This window comes from Pseudopipra pipra, chromosome 6 (assembly GCF_036250125.1).
Source record: "Pseudopipra pipra isolate bDixPip1 chromosome 6, bDixPip1.hap1, whole genome shotgun sequence".
Lineage (NCBI taxonomy): Eukaryota > Metazoa > Chordata > Aves > Passeriformes > Pipridae > Pseudopipra > Pseudopipra pipra.
In genome coordinates, this window is record NC_087554.1 from 32,060,074 (window position 1) to 32,086,127 (window position 26,054).

Genomic DNA, 26,054 nt, shown 5'->3' on the forward strand with positions numbered 1-26,054 from the left:
CCCTGCTCCTCACAGGACTACCTGAAACTAAACTGTGACTAAACTCTGGGAGGCTTGGTGCCATGACCACTTCCCTGGGGAGCCTTTTCCAGTGACCAACCACTCTCTGGGTGAAGAATCTTTTCCTAATGCCCAGCCTGACCTCCCCCAGGATAAGCGTCCAGTTATACCTATAATACAGAGATACGCAGCAAATACGACTACTTACTGTGCAGATTTTTTTTAATAGACCTTGACAAAGATTTGCAAAAGGGAAAGGTAACCACAAAATTCAGAATGGATTTAATGTAGAGCTGACACGGGATACAAGTTCCTGTGAAAACTATGACAATATTTCCACTGACCATTGCTTTAGTGAATAATAGCATGTGGAGGGCAAGCAGTCTTTTGCTAGTTAAACTGCAAATACGAAGTGAGGCCAGACCCAGCGAACACCCCTCAGCCCCTGGGTCTCCTTGGTGGAACTTGCCAGAGAGAGGAAGCTGGGGGTTGTCGGGAGAGCAGTGGTAACCAAAGAAGAAAATGTGCTTTCTTTGGTCACTTCTTGTAGTAACTACTGAACAGGACTGCCACAAGATGTAGCCTCCGGTAAGTTTTGGGATCTTAATAAAGAAACCCCAAAGAAATTCATACATACAAGCTTATTGACTAGGTGAGTAATCCCCAGGCAAAGAAAAATGTTACAGTAGTCTGCAGCTTGCTACCATGCACCCAGATATATAAATGGAGTTTTGGTGACTTTCACTTTACTCCCTGACCTTCCAGTACAGACTTTTTGTTATAGACCACTTCAGGAGGGACTTACGCTAATGAACAGTTTCTATAGCCCTCAATTTTCCTTCTGAAATTGAAAGCTTGTTCCATGTGTGTGTTTATCCTTCAGTCACACTTAAATAATGTTCATTAGTATCTAACCAAAGCTGAGTATTAAATTGTATCACTGTTGTGATGCTGTTCTCTATTCCTTACCACTCCTGGAACCTGTCTTTAGTGGCAAGGTCTTTCTGTCTCATGTTTTTTGTGGGAAATGCATGACCAAAGCTGTGTAGTGTTTATCTAACAGCAAGAGAGATCTCCTTTTGCTCAGTCAAATGCGACCTGGGGCACTGTAACTGAGCACTGGAGTTTCCTCTGGTGCAGTTGGGTATGCTTATCTATCAATTTGTATAAATAGTTTCCTTGTGTTAAAGACAAGAAATAAAAGTTTCTAGGGCACAGATTCATCTTCTCTCCCACACAGAGACACAGCAAGAATGGCCAATTAGAAGATGTGATGCAGTAAGTAATTAAGAAACGCAAGTAAAATTTCCTTTAACAGAAATTATGGGTTTATACTTCCTAAGCACGTGGTGTGGGGCACACAGCCCAGCACCTGGGAAACTTCTCCTGTGTTACACTGTGTAGCAATGGGTGGGTCGGGCAATGTTATGCATTGTTAAAGCTGCCCAATTGTTCCCATTCTTTGTGACTTGGCAAAATTTTAACTGTTTGGGATGAAATATTCTAGACCAGATGTCTACCTCAGGCTATTTTTTTTCCTCTTAATTTTTTCTATAATGATTCGTTGTTTCCAAGAAGAAAGGCAGATAATCATGACATAATCATGAAAACATTCTAAGAATTTATTTTAAAAAGTCTTGTACCCCAGCAGAAGTGTGAAAATTTGATGAATGAAGGGGAAGAGACAACCTTTTTCAGTGCTGTGGCTTTGCTAGCTAACCTTGTGAAAACCTGCATAAATGGAATTGAATTACATTACTGAGGGAAGTACTCATATGCTCCCCATAGATTTACTGGAATGCAATGAACATCCACCTGCCCTAAAGATGTGCAAGACTGCATCTGGACAGAAGCTTCCCTTCCAAAATTTATGACAAAATTATTAAACCTATAATGTGTCACAACACTAAAATTTAATTCTAGCTATTAAAATTTAATGAAGTGAGGTGTGAGAATGTGCTTTCACTTCCCCATGGGCATAGTGAGGGTTGGTCAGTCTTCCTAGGTGAAGTGCATGAGAGAGGGGAAGGGTCCTGAGTGTTAAGAGCAAGAAGTGTGGCACAAAATAAACCCTCTTGCATTCCATCTTGTCTCCAGAGATCAGAGGGGCTGGATGCAGCTGGGCTTATTCTGACTATAACCAATTTGTCATTATATGTCTGGCCGTGTTCAACAGGAACTTCCACAACCACAAATTCATGAATAGTGCAGTTTATTGAAGCAACAAAAATACAGAGTAGGAATTGCTACTGATAAATGCAGTAGCCGTAACAGATCTCTAATAATATTGTGTTAATCTAGGTAATAATAATATTCGTGCTTATCAAGGCAGCATCCCCAGCTGAAAGGAGGGAAAGCAGAATAGCCTGTTGGCTGTCTCCAGAGTCTTTCTCCTAACAGGTGAAATGTCTGCCCTCCTCCAATCTATGCTATGGTCCTGCTATGTTACATATAGCATGATCTAAGTGGAGAGTTGCGTAATGCAGTCATTCCTGTGGTAGCATGTACTTCATTAAACTTATTAGCATATAGAGGTATGTGCATTTTAATATTTAAATGACCTTTAATCCAGGCCAACATTTCTTTTCTGGCCATGGCGCCCTTCAAAGTTCTGGTCATACAACTTAATTCTCTTCTGTTCCATTTGCCAGTCAAACTGGGACCATCCTATCTCCACAGGACCTTTTCCTTTAGCCAAGTCATCCTTTCTTAATGTCAACTATGCAAATCTATGCAACAACAACATAGAGGGTACACAGTGTAGGCTGTAGATAGCAAGCATTAGTCCTTGCCTGGCGTCTTAGTCATTATCCCGTCCTGAGGGAGGAGCTGGAGAAAGGGATCCCTTTATATGAGGAACAGTGCCTTGAAGGTGGCTGGGAGGTGAAGGGATGGAGGTCAGGCTCTGGTTACAGAGAATGTATCCAGAAGGAGGAAGAAGCCCATTTGAGTGTCTAATGAAAGATAAGATGAGGGGAAAGCATGGTGGAAGCTGCTGATTATTGCATGGGGAGAGCAAGGGAAAAATGGGACTGGTTGGACAAGGTGAATGAGTTGAGGTGAGAGAAAAGGGTAAGAGGGTGATTGAGCCTAGGGCCACACTGGGAGTGAGTAGGTGACATCAATTACTGGAAAAAAGGCTGGAGCAATGAGCTGGGAGACTCATGCTCCCAGAGGAATGAGTGGAGCCTGCAAAGGGCAGGGGCCAAATACACAGAGGTGCAAGCAGAGGTTTAGCCAACAGCCTTCAGGACCTGTGGTGGAATGGGGTGGTGGCAGTCCCCTATCCCTGTGGTTGGCAAACATCTTTGAACCCATGGCACAGCACCCAGCTCTGTCCTGTGTCACCCAAGTTCACATCACAGGTGACAGGATGTGTGCCACTGAAATACATCTCGCAGGTGTTGGGCCCCTGAGGAAGCCTTGCTGTGCAGGGACCATACTCATGGGTAGCTCCTCTTCTTGGAGCATTTCCAGATTGGCTGGCCAGTGGCTGAAAAAACTTTATTGTCCTGATTTTTAACTAGCCACCCTCCTTAAGTCGTCAAATTAAAGGCGAATGTGCACCTGCTATATGGATACACAACTTTTGCACAGTCAAAGCCCAAATTTATTACATCTACTGAGGAGCTTTAATGGCAAATTATATATTAAAAATATCTATTTTAACAAACAACACTAGAATCCAGCACCGTCTTTTGAAACCCTGTCCTCAGAATTACGGACCTGTTTCAAAATACCGATTTAGAAACGCTCCCAGCCACCGAGCGAAATGGCGGCTCCGCCGTGCGCGGCGGCCACGTGATGGCGGCGCGCCCGCCCCTCCGGAGCAAGGCGGCTCCTGCTCCGCCAGTCCTGCCCGCCCCGCCGGCCACCGCCTCCCGCGGGATCGCGGCGGGGCTTGGCGGCAGCCAGCACTGTGGGCTGGCGGGGCCGCGGGTAGCGGGGACGCAGCGGCTCGGCGCGCGGGCCGAGATGTTGGCGCACGAACGAGCGGGGTGTCGCCGCCAGCCGCGCTCAGTGCGGGGCGCGCTCAGAGCGGGGCGCGCAGGGATCGTACGGAGCCCTCTCGGTTCACTGGAGGCTCGAGCGCCCCCCGCCTTGGGATTCAAAACGAAATTAATTTTCCCCGAGAAATAGCTGGAGCGCAGTGGAACCCACTGAGCTGTCACTGACCTCTCTGGACGCTGTGTAAGGGTCCTTGCGGTGTCCAGCGCCGCGCAGAGCCAGGAGGGAGGCGGAGGGGTGGGGGGGGTGGGGGGGCGAGCCGTGCCTCACCGCGGGAGGAGCGAGCTGGAACAGATGGGCCAGGGGGAAAACCATGTTTTTCCTCCCTCAGGGCTGTGAGGAAAGGCAGCGCCAACACTGAGAGTGGAGTGGGGGGAAAGAGCTTGTGGTCCCTCAACTTTTCCAGACCAGTTTTGGTGTGCAGTGAGCCCTGGTGCGCGGGGGGCGCGCCGCGACCCTCGGCGGAGTTGGGAGGATGAGCCGCGGTGCGGGCTGTGATTCTGTGTACTGTGATTCCCTCATTCTCGCTTATTGCGGTAAAACATGCTGAGGAGACCTGTGCCAGTGTGAAGCAAGAAATATGGGAGAGCTGATTGCAAGGAGAAGCCTGGCTTGTTTTCTGTTTTCCTTCACTGGCTATCATGATTTACGAGGTGGAAACGCGAACAGCCGCCTCTGCTTCCCGGGACACAGGAATGTGGTGAAGATGCCTCCGAGAGTAGGGGCTGTATCCTTAGAAGCGCCTTTTTGCCTGTGGGCACCATTTACTCACTAAAGGGAAGGGCTCAACAACCTGTGGTTATTAGGTGGTAGCACAGAGGGCAGGAACTCCGCCATGGGGTACGACAACAGCTGGATGTTGAGGAATGAAAGCGACCGTGCCCCGTACCAGGCTGTCACCAGAGCTCTGGAGATGAAGAACGCCTCGGCCGGGCAGATGGTGTGGCAGGGCGGGAACGTCAGCGAGGCCGGGGCCGTGGAGAGCGAGGAGCACGGCGAGGAGCGGGGCTACCGGCACTTCACCACCACCGTGCAGATTGTCATCTTCGTGGGCTCCTTGCTGGGTGAGGCAGAGTTGCTGGAGTTTTTTTTTTTGATGTGTTTTTTTCATCCTTACGGTCGGAGACTGCAGACCAAATGATAACTACATCATTTGATGCCTTAGTCACTCTTCGTTTTGCTTTTCAGGTCCTCAGGTGTATGATTTCAAGTTCCTTGTGGGTTTTGATGAATAAAGGCTATAACTGAAATGCTATTTATCACAGATGAGAACTTATACATTATATGTATGTAATAGTAAACTTTTCTGTCAGTATTTAAATGGACAAAAATTAAATGGGTTGATTACACCCTTATTTTCAGCTCCAATGGAATCTGTTTAATATAAAAAAGGATGTGGGGTGTTTTAAACAAGTTTTGCTAAATTTCAGTTTCACACTGCGGTAATTTGGTATTTGTGGCCTGCAGGTTTTAAATTAATCCTTTGAAAGTACTTTATTCTACAAATATGTGTAACCATATGCAATCTTGCCCAGTTGTTATCCTTACAGTAGGAATCATAGACTTTAGATATGTGGTAGTAAACTGTTGTCAAATAAGTTTACAAATGCGTGTATGTTTCCTTTAGGGTGCCTGTAGTAGGTTGTTTTGTTGGGAATACAGATGTATGCATTTCTTAGCAAAAAAAAAAAAGGTGAAATAAGCTTTATGGTCAATCAAGTTAGCACTGTTTGGGAGTTCAGTAGCCTGGATTTCAGTAAAATGCCACTAATATCTCAATTATTCAAAGCCAGTTACTGGAAATGATAAGGCTTTTCACACAGGGCTTGACTAAAAAAGTGTCCAGCTCTCCTAGGTAAGTTCAGGTGGACTTTGCTGATGGTCATTTGCTCTTATTGTCAAGGATGTGGTTTGGGTTTTCCTGGTCTTGAGTAATGCTAAAATCCATTTCTGTGTTCAGGGTAGTAAGTTCTAATATCTGTTTCATTTTGGTAATACTTAGTAGCACTTAAATAAAATTCTAAGAAGGTGGTAAGCATAGTCTTGGAACAGTGTTGAGACTCAGTCAGTGATATACTTACTAGTTATTGCTGTAGGTAACTGAGTCTTTTGGCATAATTACTCCTCTCTCCCCATGGTTCTTGCTTTTTTTCTTTTTAGCACATAGATAGTGTGGGGAAGGGACTCTCTTTTTCCATATGTTGCACAGTACCTGTTACAAAATGATAGCCAGCAAATATTGCCCTAAAAAAACAAGACTGGGTGAGAGAAGTCAGAAATTTAGTTATTTATTTTTTTTTTATTTTGAGCCTGAAAGAGAGCCATGAGCATGGATCCTACAGTTTTACTTGAAGAAGGAAACAGGCACACTCAGGTAATCACTGCTTCAGAAACTAGGAGTTTTGAAGAACTGACCAACCAAAAAATAACGTAGCTACAAATTCTGCAAGGCTAATGTAAGTTATGGTTTGGTACTCCTGCAATTTGTTTTCAAGAGGTGGACTGTGAAAAGATTTGGACATGTCACAAGGGGTTTATTTGCAGATTGGATGGCTGGGAGGCTGATGAAGCTTCCACATCAGTAACTTCTCCAGGACTGTCAAAGAGCTAAACAGGACAGGAAATAATGTGCTTCTTTTTAAATGATGAAAATGCACTAGGTCCAATGAGAGATGTTAGCAGTGGGCTTCTTGAATTTACAGTGATGGAAACCAATTTTAACTGTTTTTTTGAAACTGCCTTCTTTTCCAATCTCCCTGCTGCCCTGAAATACTAATTTAAGAACATTTATGATACACACTGTTGTAACAACTGAAAACTTGTGAGTCTTTAAAGTGTCTTCCCATATCATCCCTATGAATGTAGTGCTATTTTCTCTTTACTGAATGGAAACAAAGCCACCAAAAAGCTGAAGCCCTGATCTCCAGAAGGTCTTAGGACTTCAGTGCCTGCATGCTCAACTCTCATACGTGCCAGAAGTTTCACGTGTGCATGTGCTGGACAGTATATCTGCATCAGCAGGGGATAACAACTTGATACTTACCTCACTCTTAGGCTAGCACAAACACTGTTAATTAAGTTATCATTTATTTTCTGACATGGTCTGTAGAGTGTGAGTGTCATTCAGGTCTTTTCTCCATCAGGTGAGCTCCTCACTTGAGCTGCAGAATAGCAGTTCTTTGATCTGGTGAGTCTCAAGTTCCTCTTTACAGAGAGACAACCCTTAAGACTATCCTTCCTCCTAAAGCATGAGATGGGGGTCATGGCCCTCAGAGGTAGGATGTATGGGTTTGAATCCTTTGTGGTTTGGGTGGATGTACAGCTTGTGCATTTCACAACATCAGTGTGTGCCCAAGCCACGTAGCTGTTGGATAAAATAGCACTCCCTTTTAAAGGAAGAAATTATTTCTATTTCCAGCTTGAAAGGGAACAAATGTATATGACTCAGTCTTGATAATGATTACTGGGGTCTGACACAAGCAGTAGTCTACAGCATGGAGAGGTCCAGGTCCTAAAAGAGGGAAGAATCACAGCTGGTGTTGTGAATTTAATTTAGGTTCCTGCTGTGCAGAAGAATGTGATATCAGTTGTGAGAGAGATGTACATTATGGGTTTTTTTATTCCCATTTAAGACCCCTGTTTGAGACCTGTGGGAAGACTTGTAGCAATAGCAGAAGTTCTTGTGTTAGTTTTCACTATGTTGTGAAAAAACAGTGCTATGGTGAATGTTTTCTCATACCTACTGAGGGCAAAGAAGAGTCAAATTGTTCTTCTTTATGGTTACTTTTAAATACATTGAAAGCTCATCCTTAGTTTATTTATCTGTTTTAGGTAATAATATCAGTGATACTAGATTCTGGAATTTTTGTTTGTCACAAGCTTGCCAAACCTTGAACCTGGATGTGACCTTAACATGTACCTCAGAGGATCTAACTGGTTGAACAAACCAGAAATATTAAGATGAGGCTTGCTAAATGTCAGATTTTTTTCCTATTTTTTTCCTAATTTTTAGAAAGTTTTCATTGTTAAAAAATTCTGATTTTGTGAAGAATCAGATAGTTCCATGCTTGGAATGGGCAGAACATAATTATTTAGTCATGAAATCACTAAATATTTAAGGCGCTTAGAGATAAGATTTCTTCTGGTAACTTGGGTCTGAGTTACTGAGTTAATGAAGCTATAATATGCTTAAAAGGTACAGTTTTAAGTAGCTGTTCCTGTGACTTTGAGTCTGTTCACACAAACTTTCTATTGTTGCTCTTCCACTGCTTGTGTGGAATTTCTCACCTAGCAGAGTACCTATGATGTTAATATCCAAGAACTGAGGAGTAAAATGAGTAAATCTGTGTCTCTGTACTTTTAACCCAACTGGTACTACCAGTTATGCCCTCCTTTGACTGTAACCTACCACAAGGTTTCTGCACAAGACAGGAAGCATTGCAAGGAGAAATGTGGTCAATTTAGTTATCCTGGTCAGCAGCTCAATTTGCCTCTATGAAGGAAAGATTTGCAGTATATTTAAGACTTGTAAGCTGTTTCTTTCTGTGATGCTGTATCTGAGTGCATGAACTGGGGAATTCATCTGGTAGGCTTAAATGCTTTGTATGTGTTGATAAACTTAGCAAATGCAGAAGCTAAGGTACCAAGGGTGTGAGAGACTGGAAGGCTTTGTTAATGCTGTCTTCCTGTGCAGCTCCACGGCTAGTAATGCCAGTTCTCGTAATAAGGGCCTTTCCTAGCCTGCAAGCTAACAGCTCTAGGCAGGACTAGAATAAAACAGTGAAAACACATGCCACTGGTGTTTCTCGTTCCACTTCTTGAACTCTGCTTGGGTCAGGGAATGTGGAACATGTTACAGAAAAGAAAGCAAGCATGGTGAACATCAACAAAAGCACTATGGGAAGAACCGTGCCTCTCAGTACCACTTTCCTTTTCTGATCCACACGTGTACTTGGAACTCCCTGAAATCAAGAGAGTGGGTGCCTCAGGAACTCTGGAAGAACAAGTACATGTGTAGAGAGAGATGTTTCTGGTGTGGGGTCAGGGGAGTTGCACTCAGTAATATGTTTAAGCCATAGCTTAAGGTACTATATGACTAAATTTGTTGCTGCTAAGAGAAGTTACTATAGGAGAACAGAAGCCAAAATAGTTATGCTGCTTCTGACAATTGTCTTATAGATGACTGTTTTTTGAACCTCTCAACCACCTTACCTTAAATATGGGGGGAAGTGAAAGGCATCAGTGGGAAGAATTGCTGATTTTACAGGCCACTGGAATGATACAGGTGGGAGCACTGTGACATGAGAAGAAACACACTGTCAGTACTGATTCCTTCAGTTCACTTAATCCCATGTGGTAAAAGGTGTCAAGAGATTCAAGCTTTTCATGCCCTAACTCGTTTTGAAAGGATGTAGAAATCATCAGTGGAAGAACAAGAAAGGTAAAGATTTTCTTTGAGATTGATTGTTTCACTTCCACTAATCCTGCACAGATCTCCCACTCTGCAGTTCCTTGTATTCTGCCTGACTCAGGTTAGGTAATTTTTTATTGCCTTGTGAGAACTGTAGGAACTGTTTTGTTTTATCTAACCTGTGTTTCAGGCTACTTCCCTCCACCTGCTACCAGATGAATGTGGCTAAGATGACGAAATCAGGATTACTTATGGAAGTGAATTATGATTTTCAGTCACAGTAATACTGGCTAGGTTTCTTAGCTGATGAATTCAAATGGCTGTTATCGAAGGGATGAAGTTGATAAAAGGAAAGATAAAATAAAGTTTGGGTTTCGGACTACTGCCTTGTCAAAAACTAAAGTTTTGATGATGGAGACTATATTCTCCATCCTCATGATTTATTTTTTTTTGACATGTTATCCTGTTTGTCTGCCTCTGGGTTCTTGTTTCAGAGTTTTTCTTCTGAGTCTGTCCGCTTCACAATGTTGTTCTGCCACCTATTGCCATATTAACAGAGTGCCACTAGTGATGCAAATTCATAATAAAAGCACAGTTTTTCATGCAGCTGCTGAAGTTGCTTCTCTTTAAACAGGAGTAAAGTTCTGCTTGGGATTTTTTTTTCCCCTTTAAATGAAAAAAAAGATTTAGTGAGTTTTGCTGATCATGTAGGGATTTATTTGGAAGAAGACTGCTGAGTACTATTGGAATGGTAGAAGAGGAAAATTTGTAGTGTTCTCATGTGCATGGGAAGTTGGTTTCTCCTGCGGGAGAATAGTTAGGCTTCAGCTTTTGTATGATTTGTTGTGATCACAAAGGTCAGCATGTCTCAGAGAAATGCAGGCCAATGAGGGTTGTGACCAAGACTCTTACTGTGCTAGGTTGTCTGTACATTTGCCAGGTATGGATAGAGCTTGTTCTCACAGAGCAAGTACAGAAACCAGGAGGTTCAAGAGCCTATAAGGAGAGACCATTTTTTTTGCCTGCTACTGCAGTGAAGACAAGACTGTGGTTTGACTGACTGAGATCAATGGGCTAGGAAAGTGAGACTCTGCTGACTTTTCCTGTAGCGCCTAGCAGACTGAGAGTTACATCTGGCTGTGCAGATACATCTGCATTGGCTTTACAAATAAGAGGACCCTAAGGTAAAGAAGTTTCCACCATTCGAGAAGCATACTGTGCAGCAATATTACCTTATGAAACAGTTTATTGCTTTTTGTTTTTCATTCACCCCTTTCTGAGACCTATGTAAACTGTGCATTCTAGGTTTTCTCTTGTTTGTTCTCTCATCATGAAGACTGTATTGAGAGATGGAGCTTATGCAGTGATCTCACTCTTCCATTTTTTGGGATATATTTCAGGCTGTTTGGGCTTATAATATACAAAGCATGCTTTGAGGATTAACTTACATCATGGTAGGACAGTAGCACTGCAGTGTTTCAATAATGCAGAGCAGAGCAGCCAGGTTGTGGCAGGAGATCACTAGTGCTGTTGGTGTTACTCATCACACACTTGCAGTCAGAAGAAATAGAGACTTCAGATCTTCCAGAAAGAGGTCAAAGGAGTAGATAAAATTTTATAGGTTGTTTTTCATTAGATTTAAAAATTTAAATTTGTAACCTGAAATTTATAGTATTTTTTAATTCAGACTATTTCTTCCCTCCACCTCCTCCTCCACATAAAAAGAAAACAGCAACAAGCTCTAATATATTCTTGGCTGCTATTCAAAAATGAGTAAGCAGTTTATGAAAACAGAGTATTTGAACAAGGTAACTGTGAACAAATACTTGCAATTTGATTCAGAACAGTATGGAGTTACTGCTTTTACTCTTGTAGCTAGTTTGAAAAAGAATACATGTGGTCAATGACTTGAAATAGGTGACAACTGATGACTGGCAAATCAAATATGCTTTTTTTGTTTGTTTTAAGCTTGGGATGACAGAGGACTCCTTTTCAAAGTGAGTAAATTTTTAATAGGTTTCTTTTTATCAAAGATGATTCTTGAGATCAGTTTTGCAGTGCATATAGGAGTACAGCAGTACTGATCTACAAAGCATATTTTCCTCTTGTCATTAGAAGGAATCAGTCTGCAGTGACTAATTATTACTTTAGCGCAGCAACCAAACCTTTGGCAGAAGGAAGAGGGTGTACTTCATCTGAGTTTTGGTGGGGAGAGGTCTATGGAGGTGGCTGCAACTGCTTTCAGTTGAGTGCGAGCAGTGGGAGAGGATCTTGAAAATGAAGAAGAGGGTTTCCAAAGAGCACTTGTAGCCAGCATACACAGTGAGTTTAGCTTGAAAGGGGGATAAAATTGGTAGGTGAAGTGCAATGGACAATAGTATGTTCTGTTATTCTCAGGAAAAGGGCAAGGATGACCAGGAATAACAGTATTGAGGGAAATGAGGATATGTGCTCTCTCACTCTTAACACAAGTTTTTCCACAGTTCACTTACTTGCATACAAATTCACATACCATTAACTGCAGTTAAATGGAGGAGCTTATCATAGAATCGTAGAATCAGCCCAGTTGGAAGGACCTCCGAGATCATCAAGTCCAACCTTTGATCCAACACTGCTGTGGTTACTGGACCATGGCACTAAGTGCCACGTCCAGTCTCTTCTTAAAAGCCTCTAGGTATGGAGAATCCACCACTTCCCTGGGCAGCCCATTCCAATGCCTGATTACCCTCTCTGTAAAGAGTTTCTTCCTAATATCCAACCTAAACCTCCCTGGCAGAACTTAAGATGGTGCCCTCTTGTCTTGCTGATAGTTGCCTGGGAGAAGAGACCAACCCCCACCTGGCTACAACCTCCTTTCAGGGAGCTGTAGAGAGTGATGAGGTCTCCCCTGAGCCTCCTCTCCTCCAGGCTAAACAACCCCAACTCCCTCAGCCTTTCCTCATAGGACTTGTGCTCCAGTCCCTTCACCAGCCTTGTTTCTCTTCTCTGGACCTGCTCCAGCACCTCAAAATCCTTCCTGAACTGAGGGGCCCAGAACTGGACACAGTACTCCAGGTGTGGCCTCACCAGCCCTGAGTACAGGGGAAGAATCACTTCCCTGGTCCTGCTGGCCACACTGTTCCTGATCCAGGCCAGGATGCCATTGACCTTCTTGACCACCTGGGCACACTGCTGGCTCATGTTCAGCTTCCTGTCAATCCAAACTCCCAGGTCCCTTTTTGCCTGGCTGCTCTCCAACCACTCTGTGCCCAGCCTGTAGCGCTGCAGGGGGTTGTTGTGGCCAAAGTGCAGGACCCAACACTTGGCCTTGTTGAACCTCATCCTGTTGGAATCAGCCCAACTCTCCAACCTATCCAGGTCCCTTTGCAGAGCCGTCCTGCCTTCCAGCTGACCGACACTCCCCCCCAACTTAGTGTCATCTGCAAATTTGCTGATGGTGGACTCAATCCCCTCATCTAAATCATTGATAAAGATATTAAACAGGACTGGGCCCAACACTGATCCCTGGGGGACACCACTGGTGACTGGCCACCAACTGCAGCACTGTTCACCACCACTCTCTGGGCCCAGCCCTTCAGCCAGTTCCTAACCCAGCACAGAGTGTCCCTGTCCAAGCCGTGGGCAGCCAGCTTTTTCAGGAGTATGCTGTGGGAGACAGTGTCAAAGGCTTTGCTGAAGTCCAGGTAGACACATCCACAGCCTTCCTCTCATCCACCAGGCGGGTCACCTGAGTTGTGCTTTTACACAGCTAGGCTTGGGTGAGATTATATCCCATTATAGAATCACAGAATAGAATCCCAGAATGGTTTGGTTTGGAAGCAACCTTAAAGATTGTCTAGTTCCAATCCCCCTGCCATGGGCAGTGACACCTTCCACTAGACCAGGTTGCTCCAAGCCCCATCCAACCTGGCCTTGAACACTTTCAGGGATGGGCAGCCAAAAGTTATCTGAGCAACCTGTCCAAGTGTCCCCCACCCTCACGGGAAAGAATGTCTTCTGTATAGCTAACCTAAATTTCCCCTTATCATGGTTTGTAGTTTATATTCTTTCCATATTACCAAGGTCTGAGAGTCTGCATTTGCTCCTGAGGTTATTTGAGTATCTTCACAATTTTCATGTTAGCCATGTAGATGAAACTGAATTTCTTCTATAAAAAATAATTATTTTCAGACATTTAGGAAAAAAAAAACAACACAAAAATTGATGGAAATTATAATGAGAAAGAGATGTCCTCTAGATATCTAGTGTCTAGAGCTAGTGTCTATTCCACAGATTAAATATGCATCTTACTTTCTGTGTATTTTTTACTAACTGTATCCCAAATAATCCCAAATCCAGGAAACTTTTCCAGACCTTTTAGGTCAGTGCCTTATTTGAGGTTTGGGGAATTAGGCTCTTTTTACTTGCTCTTTTGTCTTCCCAAATCTGTCTTGTACAGAAAGAAAATTCACTGGAAAGGCTGAGGATGCTCTGGTAAAATTTAAACTCTATTTCAGTGGTTATAGCACTTTTTCAGAAACTGTGGGTTAGGTTGGTTACCTTCTGGTTAGCCATGTTATGATGATATCAAAGGGAGGTGTCCTTCAAAAGAAAACAGTGCCCTTTGAAACAGATTCCAGATTTTCACAGTGCAATGTGAGCCCCTGCTGCCTTCCCAGTGTCCTGCAGGATTTCCCAACTTCTCCCTGCCCCTGAAGCTGCTTTTCTTCTCCCTGTCTTGATATCTTTGCAGACAGATGTAAAATGGAATTGTTACAGGAAGTAATTTATAAAGGGATTTGCACTCCTTCTGGAGTACAAACCCAAAGTAACTGGTGGTCTAGGTAATGTGCTTGCAAAGGTAAATGCATGCTAGCATAAGGAATAAATATCTCTATCTTTGAACAGCTACCAGTGAAATTTGCTACAGGCATCTTCTGTAGAGAATAGTGCAGGGAATCTTGCACTAAAAAAATACTGCAGACACATCATCCAAGTCTAGACTGAGAGAATTTTTAAAGAGTCAGAGGGGCCTGCAAGAGGTCCAACAAAAAATGTATAGCCCTGCCCCCAAAAAGAGTAGAACCATCTGAGAGGAAGAAAAAAAAGGTTTGGGGATGAGAATGACAGTGTTTTGTTTCTATTGGTGTCACACAAAAATTGAAATTGTTTTAGGTGACATCTTCTAAACCAGGCACTTTGCATAGATTAACTTAGTTGCTGATTAGCTAGAGTAGTTAAAAGTTTGGCAAAGCAAAAAGTGACTGAAAATTGAGTCTAAAAGGAAGCATCAGGCAAATGATGATATGGTGGTGTTTGTGTGTAATAATAACTCCATAATAATAATGTATTACAGTATCATAACATTATGGTAATAATTTTTTCCTGTGGTTTTGTATGGGTGAGCCATGGACCCTGGAGCAGTAAGCCCACTTCAGAATACACCTTGGTGAAGTCTGTCTAGAATAGGTATTATGCTTTTGCTCTTATGTGTGTTCAGGGGAACGCCTAAGCAATTCTCTTTGGAAAAAAATTGAGTTTGAGGAGAGGGTGAAGAAGAGGCTTGTGACAATGCTGGGGCCCCCGTTGCCATGGAGACCTCTCCTCCCCGAGCTTCGGCAGAGGTGACTTGTCTGGCTTTGGCTGAGGGTCTCCTCAGATAGCACTGCTGCTGCCTTTTAAAAGGGAGGCATTGGGAAAACAGCCATTTACTTAGTCTGGAAGTGTGTGAGATGCAGTGATTTATACCTGAAATGCATGTGCCTGATATGCTGAGGATATTGTGTGCTGAAGAGTTCCTCAGTCATGTGCTGGGGGATTAGCAAATGTCTCTAAAGATCACGTATGTCAAGGATGTTAAACTGATCCCCATTTAGCACAGAATCACGGAATATCCTGAGTTGGAAGGGACCCACAAGGATCATCAAAGTCCAACTCCTGGCCCTTCACAGGACAGCTCCAAGAGTCAAACCATGTGTCTGAGAGCATTGCCCAAATGCTTCTTGAAGTCTGGCCACTTGGTACTGTGTCCAGCTCCCTGGGGAGCCTGTTCCATGGCACAACCAGTGTTCTGAGTGAAGAACCTTTTCCTAATATCCAACCTAAACCTTTGGTGACACAGCTTCATGTCATTCCCTTGGCTCTTGTCACTGGTCGCCAGAGAGAAGAGATCAGCACTTGTCCCTCCTCTTCCCTTCCTGCGGAGGTTGTAAACTGCTACTGTTTCGGGTGAGACTGATTCATTTTACTGTCTGTAGTCCCTATGTGAACACTTTAATGAGGGCTATGAACCACAGCTCTTTAAGTAAGTGACTGGATGTCATGATTTGCTTTTCATTGTGAGTTACATTTGCTGAAATGCCTGCTGTTGTATATATCACTCAACTGTTTTGAACTTCAGTAAAGATCTACATACATCAAGATTTTGTATTGGATATTATGGGCGGTAAGTTACTATTTCATGCATGAATGAATCCATGCACTTAACAAGAATTTTAAATGGTGCTAGTTCTGTTACAGATCTCATTTATTAGCTTGCTATTGGGCAGGCACCATGAGCACTTAAATGACGGTTTTATTCTATTCTGTTCGTTTTTTAATAATTAATTTCTTATTTGTGTGATCTTGGAAAAAGTAAGTTTGCCACTTATTAGGAACATATTTCAAGATCTAGGAAATTGTATACTTTTCTTCCACTCATCTCCACAAAAGATTCTGATAAGTATTCAAGTGCTGTTGAATCCTGTAGGCTGATAGAGGTGAACCTGCTGCAGCTCTGTGTCCCCAGAACCAGCCATAGCAAGGCAGGGCACACATTCCCAAGAGGCACACAATACATCTGAGCAGCTACACAGACTGACACAGAAAGAAATTGCAGCACTCATGCAGACACAAGGAGCATCAGTGGCCTTGTCCTCTTCTTTTTCCTCTGGCTGCTTAGGATGAAAGCCCATTAGTATAAAATATATAAGTATATAGATACATAAGCCCAAATGGATCCCTCTGTAGTAGCTGGTCTTAGGCACCCAGTCTACCCAGTAGCTGGCCTGGGATCCTCTGGTCTCCCAGTTGGCTCACACAGACACACAGATGTAGATGGCTCTCGCCAGTAGCTGGCTTGGAGGTCCAGGTCCTCTGCTAGCTAACTTTTAGAGCCCTCTTGTTCCCCTGGTTACCTGGCTCAGACTTATGGCCACACCAATACTTGCCTTCTAAGCATCTTCTCTTACGTGCTGGTTAGTCTGGCTTGATGTTCAGTCGTGATCACACACTGACATACACACCACACAAACGCTTATTCTCCGGTCTCTCCAGTCATTGCCATCCTGATGTAACAGCCCTGATGTCCCATGGTCTTCCTCCAGTTACTGCACTTAGATTTCTGTATGTTCACAGATCCATGGAGTAGAGAGCCCCTCACCCATGAGAAGAGTTGGGAATGAAGTTTAATGAGAAGATGGGGTAGACTGTGCTGAACAGATGCAGGGCATGGCACAATAAGTGTATGGCCCACATGCCAGTTTATAGATGGCTTTTATCTCATTTTCCCTCTATTCTCCCACATTTGTTCCCACCCAAACCACCATGAACTCTCCTTTTACCCCCTACCATAAACATCCTATAATAGGTCTTGTACAATCTCAGAATGCTCATTTCCTGCATCCCACAATGACTGCCTTACCCCTGGGCTAAAACCTCCTACTCTGAAAGGAGACCTGGAGAGCCTCTCCCACAGACCCCTGGATGAGGGTGACCCCTGGCCAGTGGGGCTGAGCGTCCCCTGCAACAGACTAGTGTCAGGAGTTAAAGAGCACAGTTGCCCGTCTCAAATACTGTTAAGGCCACAGAAGGACTTTACCATGAGATAAGCACAGAAGGGAGCAACAGAATGCTGCTAACTCTAGGCCTGGAGATGCAAGGGATATTTAGCACATCCTAGTTAATGCATCTGGGCAAAAATCCCACTGTGGCAAACTGTAAAGAAGCAACTGCTCATACGCATATCGCTGGTCAAACAACACCCCAAGTTATGGAACAAATGACATCTGTGACCACCAATGACCACCAAAGCCCCCCTGAATATGCCTCCATGGATACCTGGAACTTGGATTGTAAGATAAGCCACCATGGAGGGACCTTGAGATAAGATAAAGGTGGTACTATTGTCTGGGTGTTATCTCAGACCTAGGGGGGAGGCTAACAAAGCTTGGAGAGAAAAATGTATCACTGGTAATGGACACAAAGAATGCAGAGTTTACAGTCCACAAGGAAAGCAACTCAGCAACTGTGCTGAAATCCGCTCTGGGTAAAAGGTTATGCTGGCAGGGGAAGATCCTGACCACTGACTCATGGACCACTGAGCCAAGAAACCCATGGGCTCAAGAGGGAGACTGAGCATGCAGAGTAATTAGCATGAGAAGCGAAGGAATCATTTAACCAATAGAATAAGAGAACTGTGTAGCCAATGAGCGTCAATTCCTTTGTTTGCTAATATGTATAGATAGTGAAAAATTTTGAACAACCTTGGGACCCCCACCACCAAGAAGCCCAGAGGGACCAACGGGATGCCACTAGATCCACAGGTGGTGACTGTCTTCTGCTTGATCTCTCCCTCTCTCCTTCCCCCCTCCTCTTCCCCCACCCCCCTTCTCTCCTCTCTCTTTTCTGTTTCTTTCTACTTCTCTACCTCACATTCATTGTTAAATAAAATCCTTGTTACTGACTTCAGCATAGGGTCTTGTTTTCTGGGGAGGGTTTGGGGCAGGGGCTTCTTTCTCTGAATAGGATTTTGTGGTTCCCATGCTTGCTATTGTGTCTCTCCGCTCCTTCATCTTCATGGAGGTGAGCCTGTAATCACATTTCTTAGTATAAGCTACAAACCACTTCTTTTTGATAATTTGGGCAAGATGAGGCTCTGAGGTCATGCAAGACATTGTATGTGTACTAGTGGGAATATCAATGTGAAGTGTTTTGCACTGGAAAACATAAGTGAGTTTTATATACATCATGTATATATTTAAGGAAAAATTCCTAAAGTATCCGGGTAATGCTTTGTATTCCTGTTGTACTTTTTTTAAGCCCTGCACCCACCTGGCCCATCACAGAATTTGTAAATTACTCTAAGTAATCTTGGATGTCCAGTATAGGTGGCCACTGGGGCAACAGTTGAACTGGATGTCCAAAGACTTGGGATTTCTCCATATTATGTTTCCTGTATGTGCTGTCTCAATATCTCAAGAGTTCTCAAAATGTTTTGAGAGTAGGCTAGATACTGCTAGAAAGTTTGCAAATGGAAGAAATACTAGTAAGGCAATTATTTTATTGTAGCTCCGTTCATTTCACTTCTGATTAAATGCTATCTCTGTAGGAAGTACAGCCTTTTGCTTTCTGAACAGTACTGTTACATGTAAGCCTTTTTTTATTTTTAGCATCTTCAAATTAGATTTAGCAGCTGGAAGCAGGAACAAGAACTGGTGTCTTGTAGGCAGCCAGCTTCCATAGAAACATTGCAATAAGGAGAATATCCTGGACTGGAAGGCTGGCTGAATAAGAAATCACATAACCTCTCATAGTAAGGCATTAGATTAGCCAGACAATGCAAATGGCAATTATGGTAGTAACAAAAGCAGTAGTGAAGCTGAAATGGTGATGGCAGGGAGAGCTCTAATTGTCTTATTCTCTGCTCATGGTCTTTTGCTGTTGTTGGCGATTGCTGTGGAGTGCTGCCTTTTAAAATACTTTATTAGCTATGATATTCAACACTGTAATGGGCATTCTTCTCCATCATGAATTGGCAGGCTTACTTCCTGGCAAATAAAGACCTTCTTTCTGTTTTGCCAGTTCCCTTGGGGGAAAAAAAAAGCCTGTGATTGTTTGGGAGACAGAGACTATTTTTAATCTGCTTTCTTCTACCACCTTTGACTTACTTTCTTGTCTGTCAAAGCAATTCCATACAAGAAACTCATGAATTTCTTCCAGAAGACTGATGAAATATGAAGTAGTGTTGCTGCTTCTTGTGTGACCTCTTGTATCTTTCTCCAGAAACCTTGTGTCATTTGGCAAGTTTTCAAACTCCCACAGGCCTTCCTCTTGGTGTACCTATATTTCTTATGGCACAACTGGATAGTTTCTCTGATACTGTAGAACAAGAAAAGAAGTCACTCATACAAGGAGCTAAAATACATTTTCTTCTGCTGTTGCCTGAATTAAATGGAAAAAGTGAAAAATACTGAGGTAGGGTGGTTTTTGTTGCTGTTTCAATTTAATATCTGTAATTTTTAGGAGTATCTGAAACAAAGAGGGTAGTCTGACTTGCCTTTTCCATTTGTTGTATTAGGCTGTTTATTTCCCATAGCCTTTTCAGAGGAGCATTAGCTACAACCAGTTTGGACTGTGTCAGTCTGAATCAGGTATTCCTCTGCCTTTTGGCTTTCCCCAGCTCTTAGTTTAAATGTTTTCCTGCAATTTTAAGTCTGACTCCAGTTTGTTTAAGATACAGCAAGCCTGCCTTCTTTTACAGGTTTGTCTTACCCAGAATGGTACCTGTCCCATTTCTTAATGTATCTAAAACCCACTTCTCAACATTCTCATCTCATTCATGCATTGAGACTCCAGATCTCTGCCTGCCCCCAGCATACAGAGCTCTTAATAACTCTCTTAGTGACAGTGGTTTAGGAAGATCCTGGTCTTCAGTATCCTGGTTGATTGCCTGAACTGAGTCTCTAGAACATTCCTTCGACACTTCCCTGTGTTGCCAGTACTGATACAGACTGACCACTGATCCTGTTCTCCCTTGTGAGCTATTGGAAGATCCCAGGAGGTGTGCTGTCTTTGCACCTCACAGGCAAGTTACCCTGTGCACCTTCCTCTCCAATGTCTCAAAGCCAGCTAACTCCGTGTCGAGTAAAGCAACCTTCTGCCATGGCTGCTTCTTGTCCTTGGAGTTCTTTCTACTACAGGTGCATCCAGTATGCAAGGGGATACTCTTGCCCAGGTGGATACTGTCTGTCCTTCCCCAAGACTCATGTCCCCAGGACAAGATCTGCTACAGTGGAGGTGAGGCTGTGTAGCAGTGTCCCTGTAGACTTCATCTGGAACCTTTTTATTTGTCTTAGCTGTTCCAGTTTAGCCATTCCTACCCAAAGAAGGCAAAGACCAAGAACTACTTGTACATACACACACCTCCCTTACCCCACCCCAGCCCCCCACAAAAAAAACCCCAAACCCAACCACCCTGAGTAGGTAATCAGACATGCTGTGCTCTGGCCAGTAGCAATGTTTGTTCCCGTAATTTGACTGGCACATTGAGCTTAACGTGTTAGTTTTTTAAAAGTTTTATTAGTTTAGCTTGTCTTTTGCTTCAGTGATTAAGATTGCTGTCCTCCCACTGTACTGTAGGATGATGCCCTTGTGAGATGCTTAGCAGTGAAGTAAGATGTAGCCTGTCATGGCTACACGACATAGCCCATATGAGAGAAACTGAGGAGTGAGTGTGTGTGGAGAAGCAGGTTTGTCTGTACCTTTGGCGGTGCAGGCTCCCAGTGTACTCTTCCATCTTGGCTGCCCCTGTTCACTACGCTCCTCTAGTTATTTAGTATCTGCCTTTTGTCCTCTTGCTGCCTCCACCCTGGGTGTGCTCAGCCCCTCTGGCAGGATCAAGGGACCGCCTTGCAGACCTTTTCACATCCCACTGACGCACATCCTCTACAGCAGTTGCTTGGCAAACACTCAGAGCAGCCTCAGCAAACTCCCGCTTTACCCAAAGCACGTGGCCACCAAAGGAAGCGGGCCAGTCCCAAACTCACCAATCTTGCTTGCCTTCCCCCTGTTCCTTTTTTCCCTGGGCAAAACAGCTGTACCACCACAAACTGCCCTTTGTTTGTTATATGTGCTCCCACCACAGAGATAGAAGCATTCATCCTGTTTTGCTTGGAGTGCAGATACCCTGTGATGGTTGGGTGTAGCATCCATCTGGCTTTTTTATATACATTGTGTCTCCAACTTGTTTAAATTAAGTGTGGGAAACTACATACACAGATATGGTAACAGTGTATATGATTACTAATCATCAGGAAATGATAGTGGGATAGTGCCACATACACTGTTCTCTAACATGTCCATATCTTTTTTGACACTGTTTTAAAAGATACAGTTCTTATTTTGCCCGCTCCAACCAAAAATTGATGCATTAATAGAAAATGGGGACATTGCAAGGAACATCATGTGCAGGTCAGCAAAATTACTATAAAGAAAATTACTATAGAGAAAAAGCTGCAGAACTCAATAGTGTATTACAGAATGTTTGCTTCACTTATAAAAATTGTTATCTATTATCCTTATTTTCATCCAGTACAGTTCTCTAGTGTTTATTCTAGATTTGGCTAAGTTCAGTATTCTATGTCTGCATTTTAATTGGGAAAAAAGAATAAATTGCCACCACACTAAAATTTTTCTGACTATAATAAGCCTCTGTAATAGGACAGCAAAGACACCCTTTTATTTTATTTGTATCAGTATCAGCAAAGGCTGATACTGCATAATGTGGTGCTACCAGCCTCTGGAAACCTATTTTGACTATTTTGAGCATTTAACAAGGTAAAATTGCACTTCGGGTTCCAAAGGAGCTGAAAAACATTGAACTACTCTTTGGATTCTGTTTCTCCAGTAATTTCTTAGTGCATAATATGGACAGATCCAAACAAGTAGCTGTCTCAGAATACCTTTTGTTTGCTGAGGCTAATTTGATGCACAGGTGATTGCCTTGCAACTGAAAATGAAGATTACGTGGTCAAAGACATTTCTATCTGATAGGATTTAAAACAAACAAATAATATGTGGAAATGTCTAGGAAGGGAAAATAGAGCCCTAGAGCCCTAAACTGTCCATCTTCTTCTTCTATTCATACTGTTGCCCAAAGCAGGGAGAATTAAGAGATGACCTGCAAGTCCTGCTTTCCTGTCATGACTTGTGTCAGTCTTAGCATGGTTGAGAAGGCAGTAAGGTAGTTTTATGATCATGCTCCTCTAAATAAGTATTGGTACAGCCAATTCATTGACAGTGGCCTGCTTGAAGGATGAAAAATGGCTTCAGATCTCAGTATTGCATTTTGTGTTGGTTTCATCTTTTATGAGTAGGTTTACTTATAATGTAAATCTCCTTGCATGTCCTACAGAAACACCATCACCTCAGCAAAGGAAAGCTAGTTAGTTTTACAACTAATTCATAAATCAGGCAGCCTGGGATTGGTGGAATGGCAAAAGAAAGATATAAAAATGCTTCCCAGTTAAATCTGCTCAATGCCAACAAATGGAAATAGTCCTTTGGGTTCTCAATTCTCTTAGTGTATAGCAATATAAAATTTACTTTTAATTTCCATTTTCTTTGCAGAGTATGATTATCAGGTCACCTTAAAAACATACAGCCTTGAGAGAGTAGTGTCTTCTACTGATGCCTCTAAGGGAGCTCCCTGTACCCTGGTAGGCACATCTGTGGTCTGTGGTTTCAAAATATTGCAGAAAATAAAGCTACATGACTGCCATCATACTGTAATGACCCAAGTGGCAGAAATCACCAGCCAAGTATTTGGCCTGGAAGAGAGTTGCTTTTCTTTAAAAAAAAACAAAACAAAATAAAACCCAAACCAGCCGACCAAAACCTCCCCCAACATCCCCCCTCTAAACTCCATCCTTCCTCCATCCAAAAAAAAAAAAAAACAACAACAAAAAGAAACCCCCAGACATGTTGCAAATTAGATAGGAAATAATGAATGCAGTGTTTAGTTTAACTATTTAAATTCAGAAAAGCTACTGACATACTGGCAATATTTACTGCTCTGTACTGTCAGATTAAGACTATTGTAAGTAGGCTATTAATCAGCAATTTAAAATCAGTAATGTATATACAAGTCTAACATTAATATTGCAATTTTTTTTTGCATTTATCCATACACTGGATGCTTTATGAAACATTTATCTAACCATTGTTGTCAGTTCCATCTCTCCATTAGCATATTTTGCCAATAAAGAATAAATGGTAAATTAACTTTTCCATCTTTGAAATATGAAGAGTTTTTGATTGATTGCTGTTGGAATACTGAGACATGAACAAAAAAGTTAATTATCTCCACTATAAATAATTTTAGAGGAATCAGGGAAGTCATGTAAATTCCACTTTAGGATACAGGTGGGACGCCTTGCTCTCCTCAGTGTGCATGTTCTGCTGTGGTCTGCTGAGTAACTTACACAAGCAATGGTAGAACAAGTCAGAGTTTAACAATATGTCTTTGACTTCTGATGCAATGATTTTTTTTGCATTGTTATAGTGCTAATTTTTGAAGTTAAATTTTTATTGACTAGGTTCCAGAGGCAATTGCAGATTCTCAGGAAAATCTACAAAAGAACTGTGAGCTCTTTGTTTTCCTTTCTTTTCTTTCAGTCTAGACCATCTGCTGTTTAAACTTCAAGTTTGTTATTTTACTGATGAAGTCTTCCTTTACTATGCTTTTAGATAAGAGGCTGCTTCTGAATGCACTTCTCATAAATTAAAGCTTTTAAAACAGCATTGTAGTCACAGTATTAGAATGAAGATTGAAAGGGCTCATGGATATGGAGCATTCAAAGGTTTCTCTGTACAAAGAAGTGGGTTGGCAGGACAGGACGGAGTGTCGTCATATAGCTCCCTGTGCTGAATATTTTTCTAGGAGAGCACTGGAATTGTTCAGGCTGTCAGTAATAAATGTCTTTCTTACAAAAAAAAAAAAGGAAAAAAATCACTTCAAAAGAATCTGAAAGAAGTCCTTATACTAGTTTGCTAAAATGAAATCCTTTTAATGAAGACATTTTGAAACGCAGGTGGCTATTTTTCCTGCTATATTTATAAAATTTTCAAAATATAAGACAGACCTTATAAAAATTGTGTAATCTAAAATTACTATCGCTGTGAAGCCTTCTGTTTGCTTGTATTAAACTTATCTGTGAAGCTTACACAGTGATTCTCATGTGGTTTCCCCCAGTACACATCTGGAAGCAAATTGTTTTAAACAGTGACTAAGTTGTGTCCCACTGGAAAATCTGAAAGAATTGAGGTAACCTCTGAGAGTGGTTTGTCCTGTTATTTGAGTGCCTCCTTATTAAGCATTACTTATGCTTGCATTGGCACTTCAACACCTAAACATTACAATGTCTCTTACTTGAAGAGAATTTCTGGAATGCCTTTTCTTAGTTAAATTTTTTAATAAAATGTCTTCCCCAGATTGAATTAACATGAGAAAAATAAGTCACATACATATTCATTATTTTGTATTTAAGATTCTTTTATAGTATATCCTCGGTGTAAGCATGCTGATGCTTTGCTTTTGGAACTTCAGTGACAGTTTGGTAACATACTTGTGACTAATTTTCTGTTATATAACATTGAGCACCATGTACACTACTGTTTGGTTTTTTTAAACAATTCCATTTTTTTCCTTAAATTTTTTTATGATATATTTTTGACAAGATTTGCTTGTTTCTAATGCTAGGAATATGTCTAGTAACTTATTTGAATACAACAACCCAAATTATTTTACATTTGTATTTGTGAAGCTATTTATGAAATTGTTTTCGCAGTCATTGCTGATACAAATGAGTATAAGGGTGAAATAAAAGCCATCTAAAAATTCAAACAATTTTCCTCATAAATGAATCAAAAATACATGTTTCGAAGATATGTTTCATCAATGCATACAAATATCTTAAGGGCAGGTGTCAAGAGGATGGGACCAGACTCTTTCCTGTGGTGCCCAGTGACAGGACAAGGGGCACGAATTGACACACAGAAAGTTCCATCTGAATATGTGGAAAACCCCTTTACTTTGAGTGTGATAGAGTACTGGAACAGCTGCCCAGAAAGGTTGTGGAGTCTCCTCCTTTGGAGATACTCTAAACCTGCCTGGATGTGATCCTGTGCAACCTGCTCTGAGTGAACCTGCCTTAGCAGGGGTTGGACTGGATGATGTCCAGAGGACCCTGCCAACTCCAACCTTATTCTGTGATTTTGTGAAGCAATTAAAATTTTGTCCATATCAAAACTAATAATGTGAGGTTAAGAAAAGCTAAATCTTTCATTGGTTCTGAAAGGTTTCTTCTGAAAATTACCAAAGCCACTTCAGTAAGGAAGAATTTAGTTTTTCATGTGCAATAGCTCAAATTGACTAAGAGCAGGAAAAAAAGCAGAACTGGTTTGGACTGCCTCTATCTGATGTAGTATTGTTACCGTGGTCTAAGGATATAAAGCAAGGTAAGGCTTCTGAGGAGGAATAATATATTTGATCCTACTGAGGGGTGTAGGTGGAAAAGAGCAGTTTCTCTTTTCTCACGTGAGTTGAGAAGCAGACATAACTGTAAAACTGGGTATTGTGAAATTTAATAAACCCTAGTAATGTAATAGTGTGGCGCCCTTGGAGCAAAGACCAGTATTTCTTTTAGGGTGCTTTAATTGTAGCTTGGATTCTGCTCCCCAGTTAATTCCTGATGGCTGCCCTGAGCTCTGGGGATGTGTAGCTGCAAACAGATGCTGAGACTGTGTAATGGAGACCTTGTGAGTACAAAATTTATATAATTTAAGCCTTTTTTTCATGTTCATGTTTCATTCAGACTGATCTTGGTATTTCTGTTGCAGG

The 26,054-nt window shown here is 42.2% G+C and overlaps 1 protein-coding gene across 4 annotated transcripts in view; it reads left to right on the forward strand.

Annotated features, from left to right (window-relative positions):
* Positions 1–4,105: 4,105 nt before the first annotated feature.
* Positions 4,106–26,054, forward strand: part of GPR176 (G protein-coupled receptor 176) — a 34,515-nt gene continuing 12,566 nt past the window's right edge. For 2 of the 4 annotated variants that reach the window (XM_064658417.1, XM_064658421.1), the window contains exon 1: positions 4,736–5,072. In XM_064658417.1, the coding sequence (XP_064514487.1) occupies positions 4,844–5,072 (229 nt within the window). In that variant the 5' untranslated portion in view covers positions 4,736–4,843. Of the gene's footprint in view, positions 4,192–4,735; positions 5,073–6,317; positions 6,383–26,054 lie in introns of those variants that run through there. The other 2 variants (XM_064658420.1, XM_064658418.1) reach the window with 2 other exon arrangements.